Consider the following 20,935-nt stretch of genomic DNA (forward strand, 5'->3'; position numbering starts at 1 on the left):
AAGAAAGAAAGAAAGAAAGAAAGAAAGAAAGAAACCAAGAAACCAAGAAAGAAACCAAGAAAGAAAAGAAAGAGATAAGAAAAGAGAAAAGAGATGAATTAACCATCTCCCCAAAAGGTTGAAAGCAAGATGTACACCTGGACTTAGGCTCCAATGCTGTCAGCCCCCTCCCCAACGCCAGGGGAGTGCAATGCAGTGGCACTATCCCACAGAAGCCAACATGCAGCTAGAAGTCACAGCAAGAAGGCTGAATTCACCCTAAATGGGGCTTGAAGTTCTCTTCTCCCCAAATTATCCAAAGCTCCAGCCAGTTATCAAGGTCCTTGACACAAACCCACTGGCAACCCGAATGGAGAGACAGAAACTAGGAACTGGGGAGTGAGTTGAAGACACAAAGGCAATGAGAGGATGTTTGGGGGGCTCTGGGAATCTACCTGCTTCTTGAGGTTCTCAATCTGACTCTGCAGCCTCTGAATCTCTTGGTGTAGCCGAGAGATCTGGACTTTCGTTTCCTGCATCCTGTCCTCATGAAGCTGGGCAGACATCTGAAGCTCCTGGTACTGGGAGGGCAACAGAGAGAACACCATTAGTTGAGAGGACCGCCACCTTCGACCATCTCCCCATGTTTGGAATGCCACCTCTCACTTCCTTATTTGGAGTGTTTGTTAAACGCCTGCAGCCAGGACACAGTGGGATGTACTTCCAGAAGTCCAAGCTTATCTCCCATGGTTCCTCTGCATCGCCTCCCTCCTGGAGGGGAAATGGCCCTGCCCACCCAGCCCCAGACCTTCAGGGAGGTAACTGGAACTGCCCCAATGGAATCTAGGTGGATGACCACCCTAGATTGTGGTCATGAAGACCTAGCCATTTCCAGCGTGGTGCTGCCCCCTGGGTCCCACCACCTTGGTCTGGTACAGGGCCTCAGCCTCAGCCTTGCTGGTCCGGGCGATCTCCTCGTACCGGGCGCGGACCTCAGTGATGATGCTGCTGAAGTCCAGGTAGCGGTTGTTGTCCATGGACAGTACCACAGACGTGTCGCTGACCTGGGTCTGGAGCTGGCCCAGCTCCTGCACGGAAGACAGACTGAGTGTCCACCCACCCCCAGCTCCCTCTCCCCTTGAAGCCTAGGATGGTTGAGCAAGATGGTGAATTTCTGCTTACACGCCATGACCCCCATTCATCCCAGGTGGCATTGAGTATGCCCTGCTCACCATGGGACTTGATCTCCTCATTCAAAAATGAGGGCCATAGGAGGTGGTCTCTGAGGTCTCTTGCAGCTTGGACATTAATGGAAAATGACCTGCAAGGCCCAAAATCACCCAGCCCATCACTCCCCAGGCTTCATTTTTTTCTTCTTCTTCTTCTTCTTTTTTCTTTCTTTCTTTCTTTCTTCTTCTTCTTCTTCTTCTTTTTTTTTTTTTTTTTTTGAGATGGAGTCTTACTCTGTTGCCCAGGCTGAAGTGCAGTGGCATGATCTCAGCTCACTGCTGTAACCTCCGCCTTCCAGGTTCAAGCCATTCTTCTGCCTCAGCCTCCCTAGCAGCTGGGATTACAAGCACCTGCCACCAAGTCTGGCTAATTTTTGTATTTTTTGTAGAGACAGCATTTCGCCAGGCTAGTCTCGAACTCCTGACCTCAGGCGATCCACCTGCCTCAACCTCCCAAAGTGCTGGGATTATAGGCACGAGCCACTGTGCCCAGCCATCTTCAGACCTCTTATCACATTCCTCTCTCTCTTGCTCCTACAACTCTGGCCACACTGGCCTTCCTGCATTTCCTCAGACAGCACACTCCCACTGTGGGCTGCAGCCACTGCCTGGAATCCCGGAAACTCCCCTACATGGTGACCTTTCTCACCTCCTCCAAATCTTTGCTCAGATTTTATCTCCTAAATAAGGCCTATCCTGTCCACATGATTTGAAATTGGCACCTGCTCCATGTTCCCAATCCTCCTTTCCCTGTGGTCATTTTCCTTTTTTCCATTGTGTTTATAACCTTCTAGCATACTGTATAATTTCCTTATTTACTAAGTCTGTTGCTTATTGTCTGTCTCCCAATAGAAAGCAAACTTAGCTGGGCGCGGTGGCTCATGCCTGTAATCCCAGCACTTTGGGAGGCCAAGGCGGGTGGATCACGAGGTCAGGAGTTCAAGACCAGCCTAGCTAAGTTGGTGAAACCCCATCTCTACTAAAAATACAAAAATTAGCCGGCTGTGGTGGCAGGCGCCTGTAATCCCACCTACTCGGGAGACTGAGGCAGAGAATTGCTTGAACCCGGGAGGCAGAGGTTGCAGTGGGCTGAGATCACACCACAGCACTCCAGCCTGGGTGACTAAGCAAGACTCCATCTCAAAAAAAAAAAGAAGCAATCTTTTTGTCTGTAGTGATTTTTGTCTGGTTATTCATTGATGTATCCCCAGGACCTAGCAATTCACATAGTAAGTTTTTAGTAATTGGTTGTTGAGTGACTGAATGACCCAGAATCTAAGCCACCCTAACAGACTTCCCCTCTGGCCACTCTCCCCATGGCCACGGGGAGCCTGCCCACCCTGTCCCCTCTCTTGGCTCCCGCCTGCCCTTTGGTTGAGCCTCACTTCTTCATTCAGATGCTTCAAGAAGCAGATGTATTCTCTCAGAGTCTCCAGCTTGCCCTCCAACTCCATCTTGCTCAGGAAAACCCCATCCGCATCCTAGACACAGCGGGAGAGAAACCATGCAACCCCCTCTTCTCCTTTGGGGACCCTACTCTGGCTCAGGAATTCTGTTCATGCACTGCTCGACACCCATCCACCATGCCTCCCAGTCCCCTTCCTTCCTCCTCCAGCCCCACCCCGTCCTGCTGTCTCCTTTGCCCAACATTGACCCAATATCGCCTTCAGGAAGTCTTCCCTGATTAATCGCAACCAGTTCTGCTTCTTCCTCTCCCTCCCCACCCTCTCCTGCAGTGACATCAGAGCTCGTCAAGCAGTCCTTCAGTCAGATCTTGTCTTGGGGTCCCTGTGTCTAGGCAGATATCCCATTTCCCCAGGGGACCCCTGCAAGCAGAGCAATAGCCTGTCCTAAATCAGGACCTCTCACCCTTTCCCTCCCAGCCTAGGACTAGGCTCTGTGTACAGTGGGTGCTCAGGACATAAGTGGAGCACTGGCCCCCACCCTCACCTTCTTGAGGACCACAAAGTCATTCTCAAGTGTGGCGCGCCTGTGGGCCTCCTCCTCATACCTGCCAAATAAGTAGAGAAGGACGCAGTTCGGGGCTCCACGGTCAGAGCTCATGCCCCCACTTCCAAGCATGACCTCCCTGAAAAGGACTCCTTGCCTGAGAATGCCCCCAAACAGGACAACAACCAGCCCTTCTCTCCTTTCCCGCCACATCCTGGCTAGGTACCTGTGCCACTCTTTCAGCCCATGTCCTTTTGATGATGACAGCCACATTGTTTCAGTTTATAAGGCACATTAGAATACCTTTTCCCACTTGCTACTCACACCCATCACTGGGGCAGGCAGTTGGGTTTTATCAGAGAGATTAGACTATTTGACCAAGACCCCACAGATGACTAGGTAGACAAAGCAGAGCAACCCAGGTCTCCTGACTCCAATCCTGGGCTCCTTCCAGAACCTGCCTTCCTCCACTTCACATCCCATCATCCCAACAGGCCTGGGAGGCCGGAAGGGCAGGTGACATTTCCCAAGTTTCCAGAAGGGAAACCAAGTCTGGGAGAGATGAGATGCCTTGCCCAGGCCGCACAGCTACCCCTCACTCACAGTCGCCCCAACCCAAGCTCCCTATTAGTCCAGGGCTCTCTCCACTCCACCAGGTGACCTAGGCGTGCAGCCCAGAACCACAACCCATCTGTGAATTGTGTCACCAGTCTGGGGACGGCCCCACTAAATCGATTCCCTCCTCTCCTTGGAACCAATCACTTTAGCCCACAGCCTGCTGAACAGGAATTTCTCAAGAAAAAAAAAAAAAAAGCCACTAGGGCATTGTTTAAATAAGCCCTTCCTAGCCTTGACCGGAAACACGGGCCCTTGTAGCTGGGGCATGTAGGACACCGGTCTCCTCGCCTTTCCTTCAAGGTTCTCCAGACCTGGGTGGGGGCTGTGAGACACCTCCTTTACCTGTAGCAGGTGGGCACCTGAGAGCCTGGGGAATGGGGATGCGGAGGGGTAGAGGGGAGGCCAGTCATGTGCCTCCGGGTGCTCAGTATGTGGGACACCTCCTGACTGTCAGACCCAACCTGAGTCCTCCCAGACCCCGCCCACATAGCATGGGGAAATTTCAGTGTGCCTACTTGAACTTATACTCCTCCTCCTGGTCCCGGCAGGCCTTCAACTCAGCATCCAGAGCCCCTCGTTCTCCCTGGAGCTGCTGCAGCTGCTTCCTGAGCTGATCCAGGCAGGCCTCAAAGATAGGTTCCAGGCCCTGCTGGCTGCCACTCAACCCCTGTTGCTGCAGCAGGTGCCACTTGGTCTCCAGGACCTTGTTCTGCTGTTCCAGGAACCGCACCTGCAGCAGAAGCAGAGGATCCCTGAGGCTCCCGTGGGACTCCCTGTGCACAGCCTCTGGAAAGTAAAGCCTGTGGGACCCTCCCATCAGCTCCACCTTTCCGCTGTCTCCCTGCCCAACCTGGCCAGGGGGAGCCTCATGACCTTCCATGACACTCTGAACACACCAAAAGACTGGACAGACTAATGGGGCAGGGTCTTCCCCCCTGCTGGCTGGCCGTTCTCTGTCCCTGAGCCCCAGTCATGGAACAACAGGGCCTCCGCATAGCCAGAGTCCAGTTAGTTCACAGGAGGGACTTCCTTACGGCAGAAGTTATTAGAAAAGTGGTAGGAGGACAAACTTCCCATTCCCAAGTCCATCAAGAGCAGCTCCTCTAAGGGGAGCACAGAGACAGCGGCTTGACTGAGTTGACCCTCACCTTGTCAATGAAGGAAGCAAACTGGTTGTTGAGGGTCCTGATCTCCTGGGTCTCCTGCGTCCGCACCACCTGGAACTGGGGGTCGATCTCAATCTTCAGTGGGGTCAGCAGATTCTGGTTGATGGTCACTTCTTGGATGCCCCCCGGAGGGCACAGGGAGAGCCCAGGCCCAGCACTCCACTCCCCAAACTGCACCCCCAGCCTTCCCCCTGACCCCCAGGTACTCCCACGAGAGCCTCCCAGGCACCCCCCAAAGGAATTAAGGCTCCTGCTGCTGAAGCCTCCCTTGCTGCGGCCCCTTGAGCCAGCAAAACAGGCTGAGCGAGAGCTGAAGCCCCTCTGGGCCCGGCATGGGGAGAGAGACATGGCAGAGACAGACAGTCACGCAGCTGCAGACGGACAGACAGATTGTCAAGGTGTGTGAGTTTCTGCCCTGGGGCCCCAGCACGAGACTTTTATCCACTCCCGTACCTGGGCTGGGCCTTGGAGAGCAAGATGCTCTTGACCTGACTGTGTCTGTCACTTGGCTCCAGCTGACTTATTCTGACGTGCCTGGAGAATAAGTGTCCAGCATGTGCAGAGCCAAGGGAGAAGGAAACCCAGACCCTGCCCTCGGCACTCCCAGGTTGTTGGAGAAATAGGCATGCCCAAAGACGAGGAAGCAGGCAGGAGACCGGCATGTCAGTGCTGAGGGACAGGGAGGGATGGCCAGAGCAAAGTCACTGAGGCCACTCAGGGAAGGCTTCCTGGAGCAGATAGCGAAGCAGAGGGGAGGTTGAAGAGGAAAGAAAGCTAGAAGGGGTTCAGAGGAAGCATCAGAGTGCCCTGGATTCTCAAGGGAGAATCTGCCTCAAGGAGTTGGAGAAGGAACGTACTTGCAGCACCACAAAGCGAGGAGGTGTTACTGCCATCATTGGCTAAAAGACACTCCAGGATTTGGAAATGAAACAGAAAAACAGGGTTTCCAAGTCCTTCCTCTTGCCCAACCCAGCAATCATCCATGAGGCACCACCCACTGAAACGAGGCATCTCCATCCAGGATCTCATGGGACAGTTCGTTTCTGACCCAGCCTGTGGCTCTGCTCCTTCCACAAGCACTCAGGGCCAGGCCCATCCACCTGCCATCAGCTCTGCTTCCTCAGGTAACAAATCAGAGCCACTCAGCCTCCAAAATGAAATGTGCATTTAGGGCCGGGCACAATGGCTCATGCCTGTCTTCCCAACAGTTTGGAAGGCTGAGGAGGTCAGGAGTTTGAGACCAGCCTGTCCAACATGGCGAAACCCCATCTCTACTAAAAATACAAAAATTGGCCAGGTGTGGTGGTACACACCTGTAATCCCAGCTACATAGGAAGCTGAGGCAGGAGAATTGCTTGAATCCAGGAGGCAGAGGTCGAGCAGTGAGTCAAGATTGTGCCTCTGCACTCCAGCCTGGGCAACAGAAAGAGACTCCATCTCAAAAAGAAAAAGCAATGTGCATTTAGAAAAATACTCCAGATGGACCAGGAGCAGAAACAGGACATTTGGGGTTCCCCACAGGACAGTCTCTGCCTCTGGCCTGAAAGTCTGGTGGTTGGAGGAAAACTCTAGGGTTCATCTGATACTTCAGTACAAACTCTCCTGAGTGGCAGGACTCCTGGAAGGGAGGCATCCAGTAGACTCCACTTAAGCTCCTCCACCACTGGCCGGCAGAGTTGGACCACTCTGATTTGGGGAAGTATCTAAAATTTCTTATTTACATGGCAAGGGGGCTATTTCTCCTGGTCCCCCTCCCCTTTCCTAGAGCCTGGCACATTCGTAAGCAAGGACACCGGGGCCTTTGACAATGCAACTCAAAGCAAGGACAAACGAGGGCTCAGAATACTGAACACTCAAGAGATGTGCTATGAGGAAGTCACTCTTAGCAATTTGAACAATCCCACAGATACTCCACCCCAAGGCCAGGTAACAGTGAGTGCGCCTCACCTCCCTCCAGAGGATTAAAAGCCCCTTCCTCCTTCCCCTGGCCCCAACCGGCAGCACGCCTTAATGAAACTGAATGGCAGGTGACCTCAAGAGGAGGAAGAGTCAGGGCCTTCAGTGAGGAGAACAAAGGAGTTCAAGGAGGAAGGGAGCAGGTAAGGAAGAGAAGAGGAGAGAAAAGACCCAGGAGGAGAATTAGGTGCACCAAGGAGAGAGGAGGCAATGCAGAGCAGCCAGAGTCCAGAAGAGGGCTGGGAAATGCATTGAATTCTGCTCATTCCTCAGGGGACGCCAAGCCCTACCTCCTGGGGACCACTGTGCAGGGGCGAGGTTCTGGGCCTGCCTTCCAGACCCCACAAATGTGCTTGAGAAAGATTTCTGTGAACGGAACTCTACCATCCCTCCCTGTCAGGATTCAGGGTGGAGGACAGAGGCCACATTTGGGATGGGGCCAAATCCACCTCCATGGAACTTCCCCATATTTGTAATTTTATAGATAACAGAGCCAAAAGGGCACTTCAAGGTCATCTGAGCCAATGCCTTTGTTTTACACTCGAGGACCCTGAGGCCCCATAGGTGTGGGGCAGGGCATAGAGACTGCATACTCTAGGGCAACATAAGAGGTTGCCAGGTGACCTCTAAGTCTGCTCTGGCCCATCCCTCTGTGATCTTAGGGACTTGCTCAAGGCAACCCACAGAGCTCCTCAGGCTGGAGGCACCACCTGTACCCAGCTCAGACCACTGCCCCATGGAGCAGCCCACAATGAATCTCCTCCCTGTTCCACATGCCCGCCCGCCCTTCAAACTTTCTAAGACAGCACCACTAAACACTGAATCACAGCTCCATGATGTATGTCCTGTCCACCCCTCTATCCAGCTCAGCGTCTGGCATACACTAGGCATCAATCACTACTTGTTTAAACAGATGAATTTTTATCCACGACCATTATACCCAGAGACCTTGCAGAATCCCCAGATTTGGAATTGCTGCTGTAACAGATGCTGCCCCTACTTAGAAATAATTCCCCTACTTAGAAAGATGGTCTTGCAGTGATGGGGAGAATGAAAAAACAGTCTGGAGATTGAACCAGGCCTCTCAGCAGCCGAGTGACTTGGTTTTGCACACAAAGGTGCACAGAGATCCCAATTCATGCAACAGCAAAAGTATAATTGGCTCACATCATGGACTTAATACTAAATCTTGCAGTGCCAAGGCTCTAATGGGTTATATCTTTCCTCAGTTTCCCCTGCTCCAGGTTAACCCTTCTCAACCACACCTCATGCTCTGCAGCCTGTGCCTACCTTGGCCCTTGTCAATGGGAAAGCCCCTGCCAGCACAGCTTTTTTGTTTTGTTTTGTTTTGTTTGAGATAGGGTCTAACTCTGTAGCCCAGGCTACAGTGCAGTGGAGCAATCTCCGCTCACTGCAGCCTCAACTTCCCAGGCTCAAGCTATCCTCCCACCTCAGCCTTCCGAATAGCTGGGACTACAGCCACACACCACTGCACCTGGTTAATTTTTGCATTTTTAGTAGAAATGGGGTTTCATCATGTTGCCATGTTGCCTATGTTGAACTCCTGGGTTCAAGCGAACCGCCCACCTCAGCCTCCCAAAGTGCTGAGTTTACAAGCGTGAGCCACTGCACCCGGCATCTCAGCACAGCTTCTTATGGCTTTCCTGTGGCCTCTTCTCTCACTGTACCACCCTAAGTTCACCATTGGCTACAGCTACAAGTCTCCAACCTTTCTCTCTAATTGCTCTCAAGCCGGTTCTTGCTTGTGCAGTCGATCTTTTCACCCAAAAGTCATTTATTCACATTTATTCATTTATTCAACAACGTATGATTGAGCACCTACCATATTTCAGGTCCTGTGCTGAGAGTTAGAAATTTACCTGAGAACCAGGCTGGGCACGGAGGCTCACTTCTGTAATCCCAGCACTTTGGGAGACCGAGATGGGCAGATCACCTGAGGTCAGAAGTTCAAGGCTATCCTGGCCAACATGGTGAAACACTGTCTCTACTAAAAATACAAAAATTAGCTAGGTATGATGGCAGGCTCCTGTAGTCCCAGCTACTCAGAAGGCTGAGGCAGGAGAATCGCTTGAACCCAGGAGACAGCAGTTGCAGTGAGCCGAGATCACACCACTGCACTCCAGCCTGGGCAACACAGGGAAACTTTGTCTCAAAAAAAAAAAAAAAAAACCAGAAATTTACCTGAGACCAAGCCCCAGCCACTGAACTAAGAGACCTTAGAGTCTATTGAGGAAACAGATATTAAACAAGTCTTTAAGTATAATTACGATTGGGAGAGAAAAGTATAAGGCACAAAAGAAGACTAACCTAGTTTATCCCCTAATTTATTCTCCAACACTCCAGAACACTCCAGCCTCAGGGCTTTGGCACTCGCTGTGTCCTCTTCCTGGAATGCTCCTCCCCAGATACCCTCCTAGCTTGCTCCCCATCTTCTTCTGGCCTTCCTCTACCTTCTCTGGCTGTGCCAAACCAAAACTGCAACCCCAAGACCAACCCTCCTTTGCCACTCTTCTCCCCTTCCCTTCTTTCTTTCTACTTGGCATCTATCGCTTCCTCATACACCGTGTATTCTACTCACTCATTCTGTTTGCCAGCTTTCCTGCACTAGAATGTGAGATCCAAGAGGGCAGAGATTTTGTCTATTTTGCTCACCTCTGTATTCTCTGCACTTAAGAACGGTGCCTGGCAGCCAGTAGGTGCTCAGTACATACTAGTAGAATGAATGAATCCCCATTCAGTTTCATCTTGGTGATTTCCTGCCAATCTCTGGAGATCCTTCTGATTCTCAATTCTCTTCTTTGAAACAATAGTCATCCCCCGCAACCTGCCCACCTATTCATTTGGGAAATGTGGTTTCATTACTCTATGTGCACATGAGTATGTGTTATTGAGCATCTACTATTGGCTGAACAATCAGCTAAGTAATACAGGAGATACACAATGCATAAGCTGCCTCCCCAACCTGAAGGAGTGTCCAGTCTCATGGAAGATACACACATAAGCACAGAAACCAAGAGAAGGAAGGAGCTGAGAGGGTCTGTCCTGGTTGCAAGTTGGCATGTTGGTGTGGTGGGGGAGTTCCTATTGCTCCAGCGGCCCGGTCTTGAAGAAAAGCAAGGACAAGGGCCCGTGGCGTGCTCTTCTTAGAAACTCTCCCTCTGCTTGGGTATCTACCCAGCTGTACTTTTCTCCAGATCCCACTTTTGCCATCTTGCCTTCAAGAACATCAGAAAATTTGTCAAATGTCTCATTGAATCCCAGAGAGCCTCTGTCGGACCTACAATAACTATGAAGATCACATTGTCACGGGGTGCTGTGGCTCACACCTGTAATCCCAGCACTTTGGGAGGCCAAGGCGGGTGGATCGCTTGAGCTCAGGAGTTCAAGACCAGCCTGGGCAACATGGCAAAACCCCATCTCTACAAAACATACAAAAATCAGCCAGGCGTGGTGGTGCACACCTGTGGTTCCAGCTACTAAGGAGACAGAGATGGAAGGATGTCTTAGCCCAGGAGGCGGTGGTTGCAGTGAGCCAAGATCATGCCACTCCACTCCAGTCTGGGACACAGGCTAGACCCTGTCAAAAAAAACAAAGATAACAATACTGAATGGGCAAAAACTGGAAGCATTCCCTTTGAAAACCAGCACAAGACAAGGATGCCCTCTCTCACCACTCCTATTCAACGTAGTATTGGAAGTTCTGGCCAGGGCAATCAGGCAAGAGAAAGAAATAAAGGGTATTCAATTAGGAAAAGAGGAAGTCAAATTGTCTCTGTTTGCAGATGACATGATTGTATATTTAGAAAACCCCATCATCTCAACCCAGAATCTCCTTAAACTGATAAGCACCTTCAGCAAAGTCTCAGGATACAAAATCAATGTGCAAAAATCACAAGCATTCCTATACACCAAGAACAGATAAACAGCCAAATCGTGAGTAAACTCTCATTCACAATTGCTATGAAGAGAATAAAATACCTAGGAATCCAGCTTACAAGGGATGTAAAGGACCTCTTCAAGGAGAACTACAAACCACAACTGCTCAAGGAAATAAGAGAGGACACAAACAAATGGAAAAACATTCCATGCTCATGGATAGGAAGAATCAATATCATGAAAATGGCCACACTGCCCAAGGTAATTTATAGATTCAATGCTATCCCCATCAAGCTACCACTGACTTTCTTCACAGAATTGGAGAAAAAAAAATACTTTAAATTTCAGATGAAACCAAAAAAGAGCCTGCATAGCCAAGACAATCCTAAGCAAAAAGAACAAAGCTGGAGGCATCATGCTACCTGACTTCAAACTATACTACAAGGCTACAGTAACCAAAACAGCATGGGACTGGTACCAAAACAGATACATAGACCAATGGAACAGAACAGAGGCCTCAGAAATAACACCATACATCTAAAACCATCTGATTTTTGACAAACCTGACAAAAACAAGCAATGCGGAAAGGATTCCCTATTTAATAAATGGTGCTGGGAAAACTGGCTAGCCATATATAGAAAGCTGAAACTGGATCCCTTCCTTATGCCTTACACAAAAATTAACTCAAGATGGATTAGAGACTTAAATGTAAGACCTAAAACCATAAAAACCCTAGAAGAAAACATAGACAATACCATTCAGGACATAGGCATGGGCAAAGACTTCATGACTGAAACACCAAAAGCAATGGCAAAGAAAGCCAAAATAGATAAATGGGATCTAATTAAATTAAAGAGCTTCTGCACAGCAAAAGAAACTATCATCAGTGTGAACAGGCAACCTACAGATTGGGAGAAAATTTTTGCAATCTATCCATCTGACAAAGGGCTAATATACAGAACCTACAAAGAACTTAAACAAATTTACAGGAAAAAAGCAAACAACCCCATCAAAAAGTAGGCAAAGGATATGAACAGACACTTCTCAAAAGAAGACATTTATGCAGCCAACAGACATATGAAAAAATGCTCATCACCACTGGTCATCAGAGAAATGCAAATCAAAACCACGATGAGATACCATCTCATGCCAGCTAGAATGGTAATCATTAAAAAGTCAGGAAACAACAGATGCTGGAGAGGATGTGGAGAAATGGGAATACTTTTACACTGTTGGTGGGAATGTAAATTAGTTCAACCATGTGGAAGACAGTGTGGCGATTCCTCAAGGATCTAGAACTAGAAATATCACTTGACCCAGCAATCCCATTACTGTATATACCCAAAGGACAACAAATCATGCTACTATAAAGACACATGCACACGTACGTTTATTGTGGCACTATTCACAATAGCAAAGACTTGGAACCAACCCAAATGTCCATCAATAATAGACTGGAGCTGGGCGCGGTGGCTCAAGCCTGTAATCCCAGCACTTTGGGAGGCCGAGACGGGCGGATCACGAGGTCAGGAGATCGAGACCATCCTGGCTAACACGGTGAAACCCTGTCTCTACTAAAAAATACAAAAAAACTAGCTGGACGAGGTGGTGGGCACCTGTAGTCCCAGCTACTCAGGAGGCTGAGGCAGGAGAATGGCATGAACCCGGGAGGCGGAGCTTGCAGTGAGCTGAGATCCGGCCTCTGCACTCCAGCCTGGGCGACAGAGCAAGACTCCGTCTCAAAAATAATAATAATAATAATAATAGACTGGATAAAGAAAATGTGGCACATATACACCATGGAATACTATGCAGCCATTGAAAAAGGATGAGTTCATATCCTTTTGCAGGGACATGGATGAAGCTGGAAACCATCATTCTCAGCAAAATATCACAAGGACAGAAAACCAAACACCACATGTTCTCACTCATAAGTGGGAGTTGAACAATGAGAACACATGGACACAGGGAGAGGAACATCACACACTGGGGCCTGCTGGGGTCTGGGGGACTGGGGGAGGACAGTGTTAGGAGAAATACCTGATGTAAATGATGAGGTGATGATGCGTCAAACCATCATGGCACATGTATACCTACGTAACATACCTGCACATTGTGCACTTGTACCCTAGAACTTAAAGTATAATAATAAAAAAATTTTTTAAAGTTAACATTGTCAGTGAGCTATTTTACCCAAAGATCAAACAATAAATGGGGACTTTATGACAGACCCGGTTCTCAGAACTTACATATAATAAGCATTTAGTGTTTACATTTACACTCCAACTTTAAAACATTTAATGCTAACAACACTATGAAGTAGATACTTTATCATCATCTTACAGAAGGGGAAACTTACAGAAAGGGGCACGAAGAGAACAATAATGTTAAATGGCAGAGCCAGAATTTGGACACATGCTGTAGGCTTCAGAGTCTTTACACTTTACCACCACACTGTGTTCCTCTCAGAGACCCAGGAATGTCAGTGTTAAAGGCTACCTTAGCCAACTGAAGCCCAGAGAAGTAGAGTAATGTACCTAAGGTCACACAGCAGATCCCAAACTGAAACTCATCCCTCAACAATCATTCACTCAGCATTTAGTAAGCACCACCAGGTGCCAGGCACCATGGGAGCCCAGGTTCAATGAAGATTAATCAAAGTTTCTGCATTGGAGGAACTTGCAGTCTGGTGAGGGAAAGGAAGGGTTGGGAAACTGGGGAACCTATGTGAAAACCAGTAAGGACAATAGAGGCACCATTTCAGAGACTGTGGAAGGCTGCGTTTTTTCTTGAAGCAGAAGCATCAGGCATTCTTATTCTTGGCATTCTCCAAGAAAAAACAAAAGTCATCTCCTGGGGTCTAGAGCCTCCAGGCACAAAGGGAGCAGAGTGTAGGCTGGGAGGTGAGGATGGAGCTCCGCCTGCGCAAAGGGGAGGCTGGCCCACCCACATACATTCAGGTCCCCTGGCTTTCACAGGCCAATATAGGGCTTGGCTTCTGTCGTGTTGTTTGAGAGGGACTGCACAGAAAAGGCTGCTGTGTCCTGCCCCTGCCTTTGGTCAGCCTCCACTCCCTCACCATGGACACCCGGGTGACCTCCCTGATCCAGACACCGTGGAAGCTTCTCTCTGTTTTTGGCTTTTGCAGCTGAGAAGTGCATGCCGAATTCTAACCCGGGATATCCTGACTATCCTGAACATCGGTCATTGGCATTCAACCTTTACCATCAAGCTGCATTGACATTCCATAGGTATTATGGCATACGTAAGAGTTTTCTTTAGGTCGGGCATGGTGGTTCATGCCTGTAATCTCAGCACTTTGGGAGGCCAAGGCAGGTAGATCACAAGGTCAGGAGATCGAGACCATCCTGCCTAACACAGTGAAAACCCATCTCTACTAAAAATACAAAAATTAGCTAGGCGTGGTGGCAGGTGCCTGTAGTCCCAGGTACTTGGGAGGCTGAGGCAGGAGAATGGCGTGAACCCAGAAGGCAGAGTGCAGTGAGCCGAGACCACACCACTGCACTCCAGCCTGGGCAACAGAGCAAGATTTCGTCTCAAAAAAAAAAACAAAAAAAAAGTTTCCTTTAAATCAAATCTAAATTAGTTCACTTTTTTCTTATCCTGACCCTAAACAATAACAGCCTTGAAATCTTGACTTCTGTGTGCTAATTCTTAATGCTCTAATTCATATTCAAATAAAACATAACTATTAAAATGTATGACGTTTGGCTGGGCGCAGTGGCTCACGCCTGTAATCCCAACACTTTGGGAGGCCGAGGCGGGTGGATCACCTGAGGTCGGGAGTTCAAGACCAGTCAGACCAACACGGAGAAACTCCATCTCTACTAAAAATACAAAACTAGCCAGGCATGGTGGCGCATGCCTGTAATCCCAGCTCCTCGGGAGGCTGAGGCAGGAGAATTGCTTGAACCTGGAGACGGAGGTTGCAGTGAGCAGAAATCACGCCATTGCAATCCAGCCTGGGTGACAGAGCGAAACTCTACCTCAAAAAAAAAAAAAAAAAAAGTAAGACATTTGTCTTTGTGCCACCTGAGTCCATCTTGTGTTTCTTCAGTGGCTTACACAGTACCCTTGAGGAAGGGCTCTAAGTTCCTCCAAAGCCAGGAAGGGCAAAGATGAATGTGGCTATTCTCTCACTTCTAGCACCAATCTTGGTTGGGCAAGAGAGAAAGAAGGGAGAAGATTACAGAGTGCACCCCTTCTCTACCCCATACCCAGGCAGAGCACACTCTGGCATTCTCTGCCCCTGGTACCCTCCTGCCTGCTGGGCTGCGGCAGGTAGCCCTGCTCCCGTCACTGAATTGGAAGTGAAGGAAAGTGGCACCCACCCAGGCAATGGGTTCACTGCAACAGGGAAAGGGTACCCCACAGGTAAGCCAAGCTGCTGCCTCTGCAGCCACTCCATGCCCAGGAAGAGAGGCCCCGAAACCCACAAGAAGGGCATTCCTAAGGCAGAGACCTTGGAGAGAAAAGATTAGCAAAACATTTCCTGGGAGTCCAGAACTGAAGTATATGTCTCCAAGTTGAGGGTGGAAGTGAGGGATGATGCCAAACTTTGGAATAATAATGGCCTTTTTACCCATGGTGGCTAACATGATCATGTTCTACAACACACTTTTAAAAATACTATTGCTTGGGCACAGTGGTTCACGCCTGTAATCCCAGCACTTTGGGAGGTCAAAGAGGACAGATCACTTGAGACCAGGAATTCAAGATCAGCATGGCCAACATGGTGAAACACCATCTCTACTAAAAACACAAAATTAGCTGGGTGTGGTGGCACATGCCTGTAATCCCAGCTATTCAGGAGGCTAAGGCAGGAGAATCACTCAAACCCCAGAGGTGGAGGTTGCAGTGAACAGAGATCACGCCACTGCACTCCAGCCTGGGCAACAGAGTGAGATTCCATCTCAAAAAAAATAAATAAATAAAAATACTATTGGGAGCTCTCTGAGTGCCAATCACTGGGCTGGACCTGTGCAGATCCTTCATCTTCTTTTATCTTCACCACAATCTGAGATGTGGGTATTATTCTTGCTCGCTCTACAGACACAGAAACAAAGCAATTGTCCAAGATCTCAAAGATGGAAAGAGGCCAAGTTAGAATGAAAACCCAGATCTTCTAAACATACACTGCCCCAGTAGTCTTCCCAGGAACACTGTACAGCCTTCATGTAGTACATATGTTTACATGTTTCCTATATAACAAAGAAACCAGAAGATTCCCTGGTGCTGGGGGCTATGGGGAAAGCACAAGGGAGAAGACACCAGCTCCCACTCTGCTGCAACACATAGCACTCTTCTCAGGGATGGGGCAGTGGTATGTTATTGTTACACAAGGGGCTCTCTGTCGGGGAGGGAAGATAAGTCTCTTCTGTAGCATTTGCCATTTTCCATGGTGCAAATATTCCATGGCTGATTTCAAGCTGCCACCATGATGTCACTGAATGCACAGGTGGGAAGAGATGCACATAACCAGGTCTCCTGAGTTTGCTCAAGCAGGCCCAGCACACCATGGGCCAGGGTGAGGAAAGGGAGACTGTCCCAGGCTGGGAGTCAGGAACACACATCCAGGAACAAACAGCTGGTGCCTGAGAGAGGAAGGGGATTGGACAGAGCTTCCGACTCTGGGGGCCCCTGAGAGGAGAAGAGGGAAGTGTTCAGACAAGAACTTGAGTTGAGAATCCAGACATGCCCATCCAGGGCTTAGTACCCAGCCATTACCACCCTGACCCAATCAGGTTCAACCAGTTGGGTGCCCTGCTGCTAGCAACGGCTCCTGATTTGGAAAATATTGAGGCCTGTTACTAAGGACAGCCTCCCAACACCCCAGAGGGTGAAGGGCAACTTCCAGGGGAAAGTTGCCAGGATTCCTACACCCTGGGGATGTTCAGTGAAAGCTGCAGCAGGAACTCCCAGACCGGGAGACAGAGTCGGGGGTTACATGGACCAGCTCCCTCCCCCTCAACCGTCTCACCAGCCTCTCTCCCATGGCCATCTGAGTGCTGTGCCCTGGGTGTTGGAAGTGAGGTTCAAGGAACTTCCATCTGAGAGGAGATCCGTATTTTCAAACTGCAAGCTACAACCCACTAGTGGATTGTGAAATCAATTGCATGAGTCTTTACCAGCACATGAGTGTGCATGACAGGTAGTAAGGGTAATATTGCAACATGAAATTTTGTTCTGTGCGTGTGTGTGCGCACGTGCGCATGTGCAGAACTGTAATATAAAATGAATTTATTATTAGAGATCATTGTTCAAAAACAATTTCAGAAATTCCCTGACAACGGAAGTCGTCCCCACACCCAAACACACACAAACCCAAGAAAATAAGACCAGAAACAGGAGCAGCGTTAGGTGTCACGACTTGAGGATAGAACATAGAGGGGAAGTCTGGGAAACGTTTCCAAAGGAGAGAAGTAATGAAAAGCAGAGTTGGAAAGGGGAAACAAGAAACTGAGGAATCTCTCCCAATCTATCCTGGAAGGGAGAGGAAATTCTCTTAATATCTAATCCCTAAACCCACTGATGTGCTCTTCCCTGCAGCCCACCCACTCCTCGAAAGGAAAACCCACGGCTCCCTCCTCCAGGTAACCACCTTTCCTGGGTCATGACAGTGACACAGGTGGTCAGGGCTAGGGAGGGTGGAGTGAGCTGGGCCGGGGGCACAGACAGAAACATGCTGGGCACAGCCAGGCAGGAGGGTCCAGAGCTGCGGGTGCTGGGGCAACACAGAACCATATCAGATTTATGCCTGCCCTTGGGAAACGTAGACTCTAGTTAAGCAGACCAAAGTAGGCCGGGCACGGTAACTCACACCTGTAATACCAGCACTTTGGGAGGCCAAGGTGAATGGATCACAAGGTCAGGAGTTTGAGACCAGCCTGGAGAGCATGGCAAAAGCCCGTCTCTACTAAAAATACAAAAATTAGCCAGGTGTGGTGGCACGTGCCTGTATTCCCAGCTACTTGGGAGGCTGAGGCAGGAGAATCTCTTGAACTTGGGAGGCGGAGGTTGCAGTGAGCCAAGATCACACCATTGCACTCCAGCCTGGGTGACAGAGCAAGACTCTGTCTCAAAAAAAAAAAAAAAAAAAAAAAAAAAAGACCAAAGTAACACACACCTAGAGCAACCCAACAGTGGAAACATCCCACAGGGGCGTAACACTTGCCCGTGCAGAATGGTAGAGCAGTGAGATCTTGCAGATCATCTCGTACAAAATGCTGTTTCACTGCAGAAGAAACTGAAGCCCAGAGAGGAAGAGAAACAGGCCAAGGACACATAAGAAGGATGGGACTAGAGTCTACTAGGCCAGGACTCATTTCATCTTGCAATATGGACAGCCTGGAACAAACCCTGAGAGTAGGTTGGAGACACAGGAATGGGGACCTCAACATCCCACTTCAGACAAGCCCATTCATACTATTATCCACCCATCAACATTGACTGGGCACTTCTCAGTGCCAAACACTGTGCTGGGTGCTTCAGATGCAACCAATAATCCCATCTAGGGGAGAGTGGAGTGCACCTGCTGCCCTCCAGGAAAGAACACGGGCTCTGTGACCTCGCTGACCGGCTGCAGCCTCCTTTATCATCAGGAAGCTCTCAGGTCTAACCTCACTCCTTCCTGCTGCAACATCAGCCCAGTTCCCCTTGGCCCCAGAGGCACTGCTTGCTGGCCTGACCTGGCAGGTGGGGAGGGTGCTTGTACGGCCCAGGGCCCTCTCCCAGCTCTTGAGTCAGCCTGATCCATTGTTCCAATGACTCTGCCTGCTAAGGTGGCTTGAAAGCCCAGCGAGCCCTGCCAGCTGAAGCTTGTGGGTGAAGAAGGGGCAGAAAGAGGGAGAACTGGGGAAGGCTGATGTTGGGTGGGGAAGCAGAGGGGGTAGAACAGGCAGGTCTCACCCACTGCCTGGCTTCTTAAAGTCAAAGTTTATAGGATTTTTTTGTTGTTGTTTGTTTGGTTTTTTATTGTTTTGTTGTTTTTCTGTTGTTGTTTGTTTGTTTTGAGATGCAGCTTCGCTCTTGTTGCCCAGGTTAGAAAGCAATGACATGATCTTGGCTCACCGCAACCTCCGCCTCCCGGGTTCAAGCCGTTCTCCTGCCTCAGCCTCTGGAGTAGCCGGGATTACAGGCATGTGCCACCATGCCCGGCTAATTTTGTATTTTTAGTAGAGATGGGGTTTCTCCATGTTGGTCAGGCTGGTCTTGATCTCCAAACCTCAGGTGATCCGCCCACCTCAGTCTCCCAAAGTGCTGGGATTACAGGCATGAGCCACCACTCCTGGCAGAAAGTTTGTAGTTTTAAAGATGTAGGGGGGGCTTGCCACAGCGGTTCACACCTGCAATCCCAGCACTTTGGGAGGCCGAGGTGGGTGGATCACCTGAGGTCAGGAGTTCAAGACCAGCCTAACCAATATGGTGAAACCCCGTCTCTACTAAAAATACAAAAAAAAATTAGCCAGGCATGGTGGTGCACGCCCCTAGTCCCAGCTACTCAGGAGGCTGAGGCAGGAGAATCGCCTGAGCCCAGGAGGCAGTTTGCAGTGAGCCAAAATCGTACCATGGCACTCCAGCCTGGACAAGAGTGAAACTCCATCTAAAAAAAAAAAAAAAAAAAAAAAAAAAAGATGTAGAGGGAGAGGGAGAAGATCCTAAGCCTTGTGGTGCTTCCTTCTCTTTATATAAATAATACTAACTCAGAATTGAAAATGTTAAATCGACAGACAATAAAATAAAATCAGGGCCGGACGCGGTGGCCCAAGCCTGTAATCCCAGCACTTTGGGAGGCCAAGACGGGCGGATCACGAGGTCAGGAGATCGAGACCATCCTGGCTAACACGGTGAAACCTCGTCTCTACTAAAAAAAATACAAAAACCTAGCCGGGCGAGGTGGCGGGCGCCTATAGTTCCAACTATTCGGGAGGCTGAGGCAGGAGAATGGCGTAAACCCGGGAGGCGGAGCTTGCAGTGAGCTGAGATCCGGCCACTGTACTCCAGCCTGGGTGACAGAGCGAGACTCTGTCTCAAAAAATAAAATAAAATAAAATAAAATCAGAAAAAATAAAACTCTTCTAAAATACTGTCACCTAGAAGTAGCCACTATTAACATTTTAGTGTTTAACCTTCCAGATGTTTTTATATACAAATATCTTTCAATTTATTCAGTCAACACATATTTATTGGACACTTACCATGTGCCAGGGACTATTCTAACAATGGGGATATAGCAGTAAACAAAACAGATCACTGCTGAGTGCAGTGGCTCATGCCTGTAATCCCAGAACTTTGGGAGGGCAAGGCAGGAGGATGGCTTGAGTCCAAGAGTTTGAGGCCAGCCTAAGCAACATAGTGAGACTCTGTCTCTACAAAAAATCAAAAATTAGCTGAGCATGGTGGCACACACCTGTAGTCCCAGTTACTTGGAAGACTGACGTGGGAGTATCGCTTGAGCCTGGGAGGTCAAGGCTGTATTGAGCTATGATTGCACCACTGCACTCCAACCTGGACAGCAGAATAAGACCCTGCCTCTAAAAAAAAAAAACATAAATAAGTAGAAGGGTCAGGAGTGGTGGCACACGCCTGTAATCCCAGCACTTTGGGAGGCCGAGGCGGGCGGATCACGAGGTCAGGAGATTCAGACCATCCTGGCTAACACACAGTGAAACCCTGTCTCTACTAAAAATGCAAAAAATTAGCCGGGTATGGTGGCACGTGCCTGTAGTCCCAGCTATTCGGGAGGCTGAGGCAAGCGAATCGCTTAAACCCAGGAGGCAGAGGTTGCAGTGAGCTGAGATCATGCCATTGCACTCCAGACTGGGCAACAGAGCAAGACTCCATCTAAAAAAAAAAAAAAAGGTAGAAGGAATACATTCTAAAATAATGATAAAATAATGACAAAAAGTAGAGTAAATATACAAGCCAGTAACATAGTCCTTTACTATCATGATCAAGTATTATGTACTGTATGTAATTTCATGTGCTATATATTGATACAATTGGCAGCACGGTAGGTTTTTTACACCAGCATCTTCACAAACACATGAGTAATGCCATTTGATACATTATGATGACTACAATGTCAATAGGCAAGAGGACTTTTTCAGTTCCATTAT

The 20,935-nt window shown here is 49.0% G+C and overlaps 1 protein-coding gene across 4 annotated transcripts in view; it reads right to left on the minus strand.

Moving 5' to 3' along the window:
• KRT78 (keratin 78) overlaps positions 1 to 16,910 on the minus strand; it is a 22,396-nt gene extending 5,486 nt beyond the window's left edge. Inside the window, exons 1-7 of one of the 4 annotated variants that reach the window (XM_023211029.2) lie at positions 16,798 to 16,910; positions 4,925 to 4,999; positions 4,292 to 4,506; positions 3,159 to 3,219; positions 2,594 to 2,689; positions 903 to 1,067; positions 435 to 560 (exon numbers count right to left, since the gene is read on the minus strand). In XM_023211029.2, the coding sequence (XP_023066797.2) occupies positions 435 to 560; positions 903 to 1,067; positions 2,594 to 2,689; positions 3,159 to 3,219; positions 4,292 to 4,506; positions 4,925 to 4,999; positions 16,798 to 16,818 (759 nt within the window). In that variant the 5' untranslated portion in view covers positions 16,819 to 16,910. Of the gene's footprint in view, positions 1 to 434; positions 561 to 902; positions 1,068 to 2,593; positions 2,690 to 3,158; positions 3,220 to 4,291; positions 4,507 to 4,602; positions 4,663 to 4,924; positions 6,205 to 16,797 lie in introns of those variants that run through there. The other 3 variants (XM_031936308.1, XM_023211030.2, XM_023211027.3) reach the window with 3 other exon arrangements.
• Positions 16,911 to 20,935: the final 4,025 nt, after the last annotated feature.

Source organism: Piliocolobus tephrosceles, chromosome 10 (genome assembly GCF_002776525.5).
Source record: "Piliocolobus tephrosceles isolate RC106 chromosome 10, ASM277652v3, whole genome shotgun sequence".
Taxonomy (NCBI): domain Eukaryota; kingdom Metazoa; phylum Chordata; class Mammalia; order Primates; family Cercopithecidae; genus Piliocolobus; species Piliocolobus tephrosceles.